The sequence below is a fragment of the Buceros rhinoceros genome, unplaced genomic scaffold (genome assembly GCF_000710305.1).
Source record: "Buceros rhinoceros silvestris isolate BGI_N320 unplaced genomic scaffold, ASM71030v1 scaffold12051, whole genome shotgun sequence".
Lineage (NCBI taxonomy): Eukaryota > Metazoa > Chordata > Aves > Bucerotiformes > Bucerotidae > Buceros > Buceros rhinoceros.
The window spans coordinates 44,340-48,618 of NW_010392581.1; the positions used below are offsets into that span (position 1 = coordinate 44,340).

Below are 4,279 nucleotides of genomic sequence, written 5' to 3' on the forward strand. Positions count from 1 at the left end.
CTAACTTCCTTTAATTGAAGTTGACCACCTCTGGAAAAAAAAAAAAAAAAAGCCAAAAGAGAGAGAGAAAAAACTAAAATATGAGTGAAATAATGTAGAACATACTCATTTCATCAAAACTATTATGACCAAATAAATACACAACTGGATGGCCTGGCGGGACACAAGTTGAACGCGGACCAGGAGTATGGTCTTGTGGTGATGAAAGTGAAACCCATGCTAAGATATGAGGAGCGCCCAAGAAAACGGGGTTTGCTTAGGCTGGGACAGCAAAGGCTAATGGTGGGATCCAATCGCTATCTGCTGCTACAGAAACAAAATAAAACTCAGATTCCCTTCAGATGACAAGGGAAGTGCCAGCGAGGAAATTCTGACTGCATATTCAGAAACATTTACTCGTGAGGGGGCTTCAGCATCTGAGCAAGTGTCCAGAGAAGCTGTGGGATGCCCATCTCTTGACTGCATGGCAGGGCCCTGAGTGACCTGCTTTAACAGTGAAATCTGGCCTGCTTTGAGCAGGAGGCTGGACTAGGTGACCTGTAGAGGTCACTAACAGCACTAGTTATTCAATGAAACTTCAAGGGAAAAAAAAAAAACAACCCAAACATTTTAAATGTAAAGGAAAAGTCAACTTCATGCATTTATAAAGTAAATTTTAAAAGTTTAGAACATTTTTTCATATCAAAGTCAAATAAAAATTTATGATTCTTATTTTTCATTTAAAAATTCTCATATAAAGTGTTTCAAAAAGGTAAAAAAAATTACATGGTTTTTTCCTTCTCAACAAGCTTATTAGTGTGATATCATTTCTTCTAGGCTTATTCCTCAACATTTACAATTCATTTGCATCTTACTAATTTTTCTTTTTTCGTTACTTTAAAAACAAAAGCCAGCACCTGGGTGGCAAAAGAATATTACTAATTTTAATGACAGTTATGTGGGATGATGTATTTATCAAAACAACAACAAAACTTAACTATCCTAAACCCCCCATTTTAGAATAGAGGTAGAGGTATCAATCGGCTTGAAGCAAGACCTACATCAATTGATTTATGCACTTTAAATTACTGAATTTAACACCAGACTAGAGTTTTCTCTGTGTTCATGTACATAGTGGAATTCTGGCCTGGTCAGCAAGATTTTTTGCCTTTTGCAAAACTTGGCCATGGAAGAGATTAGAGTAGGCCACTATAAAGCAAATATTTTAGGGAAATAACCACAGAAAACTATGACTGTTAGGCGTTTACTCACAGTGAATTTTGAAGTCCTTGTACTGTCTGTCTTCAATTGCTACCACGTACAAAGCAGCTCGGTCGGGAAACATTAGCCCTCCAGGTTTCTGTTGATGAATTGTGGGGAAATGGATCTCGTAATCTATTCACCTGACAAAGACATCACATTTTGAACTGCACATACAAAAACCAGACAAGCACCCCTTGCATGCCTTTATTGCTCTCCTTCAGACTGTCACATCAGCTTTAATCTCAGCAACTCCTGCAGCCTGTAGCAACGGCATTAGAGAGCGTCTACACGAATTTCACCAGCAGCTAATCAAAAGCAAAGCTCTTCCATTGAGATTCCCGTTGTTAATCTTTTCGTTAAAGCCTAAGAAATGGCACTTGGAGATGTAACCGTGTCTTGTTATGGTGACAGTAGGAGAGGGAAGGCTTGTAGTCAGAAAATAAATGATGACTGCTCCAGCAAAGAGTATGACATGCAGAGCACCTACCAGCCACTTGTCTCGTGCGAAGATGACTGTGTTTAACATTGACTCATAGAACAGACAGTAACCCATCCACTCGCTGATGATGATGTCTACTTTATCCACAGGTAATTCAACTTCTTCCACTTTACCCTTAAATATTGTGATTACTGGAAAAAGAATCCAAAGAAATACGTTTCACATAATAAACCACCTGACTAAGTTCCTTAGTGGTGAATGTCAGGCTGACCTTCTCAATACGATTCTCTTCGTGAATGCCTGTCGTTAAGGGGTCACCCTGTGCAGCTCAATGGATTTTACACTATTTTAATACTTCCAGTAAGTATAACAAACAGAAGTTGTAGCGTCAGCATATAAAAAAATTAAAAAACCAAACAAACCCAAACTCAAAGCCCAAACCAGATAAACCCCACATATAAAAAACAACAGACATACAGGCCTTATCTGGTTCCCTGCACGGTCTCATTTTACATGCCCTTTGGAATTAGGAAGATTTCTAGATCATTGACCAGTAATGCAAAGAATCCACCTAGTATCCTTTAAACATCCCTGTAAGGTTATACATACATTATTTCATCACTGAGATATTAGAGATTTACGGAACTGGATCTAATTCTCATCTGCTTTTCAAACATAGTATGATGGCTTCTCAAAGAGGAAACAAAGGCTTATTTCCTCCACGAATCCTGCACAGCTGACTCAACCGAGAAAGGCAGATCTAGCCTGAAAGTACACAAACAAGAAAGTTTGTACAAACAGTTTTTTAATGAAAAACAATTCCTCATTCCTTTCCGCTTCGTGACTGAATCTCTTATAGCATACTGGCATTCTCACTCTGAATCTTCTGCCTGGTTTAGACTTGCATAACTTTCCACAGCATCTAAAGACACTGCTGGAAAATACTGCTGTCAGGTATTCTGTCACCAAATTGGTTTTAAGGAAATTAAACAGGTTGTTAGAATTTTGATGTAGTAGAATACCAGATCCTCAGAGGCTGTATTGCAACACAGCACGTTAAATTCCTGGCAGTACTGTATAGACCTACAGGAGACTAGGTATGCACTGCAAAAGCAAATCAACAAGCAATTAGTAGAACGGTTCCCTTTACTTAAAAGAAAATTAATTGCTGGTCCATATTTAATTCAGTTTTAACAAATAATTTCATTTTAGTATCACTACACAGCTCACTAATCATTCTTGCATTTTTAAAAAAAATGCATGTCCTATTTACAAAATGTATTCCAAATTCTTTAGACAGATCATTTTCGGCTTGGGTTTGTCTGCTATTTATATTGTTTGTTGCAGTGAGTAAAGTCTCATGGTTCTGGATTCTTCCCTGACAAGGTAACTGATGCACTTGAAATTCAGGAGTAAAGCGAGTAGGGAAAATTTTACTTTCCATTATTAACTGGTAAGATTACTGTATTTCTCTTAGTAAATGGCAATTTTTAATTAAGGCAATTTTTACTGATGAAAGCGGTCGACATTCAGTTTGATGAAGATGAAGATACTTTCCTTTAGCTAGAACTAGGCTAGCTGTTGAAGGGTGGAAGTGTGGGCTGAGTGAATTTTTGAACACAGCCCAGAGAACGTGAGGTTCCATCCTTCCAAACCACACGCAGTACTGGCAGCACTCTAACCAGATGTGGCCACTTTATTTGCATAGCAATCTTTTGATCCAGACTGGCCTCCTGAGAAATTGAGAATACTGACACCGACTGGTTACACGAAGTACCAGATGGTAAGAACAACCTGACTGGAGAAGAGCTGAGTTCTCTTCTCCCTCCCATCCTTTAAACTCCTTCCTTTCACAGTTAGTAGCTCAATAGTTCACCTGTTGTTATACTGAAGACTCTTCATGTCTATAAGCTCCAGCCACAAGTTCTCTTTAGTTCTCTTTTCTCCTGAGAACTTTCACTAACACAATTCTTTTGGGGAGAATTTTAGCACTGTTGACAGCTGCCAACGTGACACACCTGCAGACTTTGAAGCCCTCTGTTTATACCTAGAACAGTCACAGCGTAAGCAGCAGCAGCAGCCGCACAAGTTCCTCCCACCTCCCTTCACTTTGATGAAACATCTTCATAAGGCCTCAGTGGGAAGAGATTGTGCTGTCCCCAGCTGTACTATATCTGTTCTGGAAACAGTGGGTTTTCTCTTGGTTCAGCCCCTTTTGCTGACTCTGCATTTCTCTAAACAGTGAGGGGGAAAAAAAGAAAAACTTCCATGAGCAACAAGATCCTTTGGCTCAGTACCTGGCTGCATTAAAATAAAAGGGAATGCGGGTTATTGTAAAGTGTGTAAGTGTAAACGTTAGTTCAGTTGTGTAAACTGTTTATACTGGAGACCAAACGGCAGTGGGACAGACTGCGGAACCTGGCCAGGCAAGTCTCCTGAGAAAGGGGAGTGGTCTCTCCTGCTTCTTCCACAGTTCTCCCAAGGACATGCTCCTGGGAGGAACGGGAGAAAGAAGCAGAGACACACAGCTTCTTCAGCCTCTGGAGCACACTGGATCTTTCGCATTTTTTCTCACAACGGTCTCTTCATACACAATTC

The 4,279-nt window shown here is 39.7% G+C and overlaps 1 protein-coding gene across 1 annotated transcript in view; it reads right to left on the reverse strand.

The window, feature by feature from the left end:
• The window catches only part of LOC104500828 (protein arginine N-methyltransferase 8), a 31,146-nt gene that overhangs the window by 16,837 nt on the left and 10,030 nt on the right, over positions 1 to 4,279 (reverse strand). The window contains exons 4-5 of the mRNA XM_010144547.1: positions 1,730 to 1,872; positions 1,252 to 1,339 (exon numbers count right to left, since the gene is read on the reverse strand). Coding sequence (XP_010142849.1) covers positions 1,252 to 1,339; positions 1,730 to 1,872 — 231 coding nt within the window. The remainder of the gene's footprint in view (positions 1 to 1,251; positions 1,340 to 1,729; positions 1,873 to 4,279) is intronic.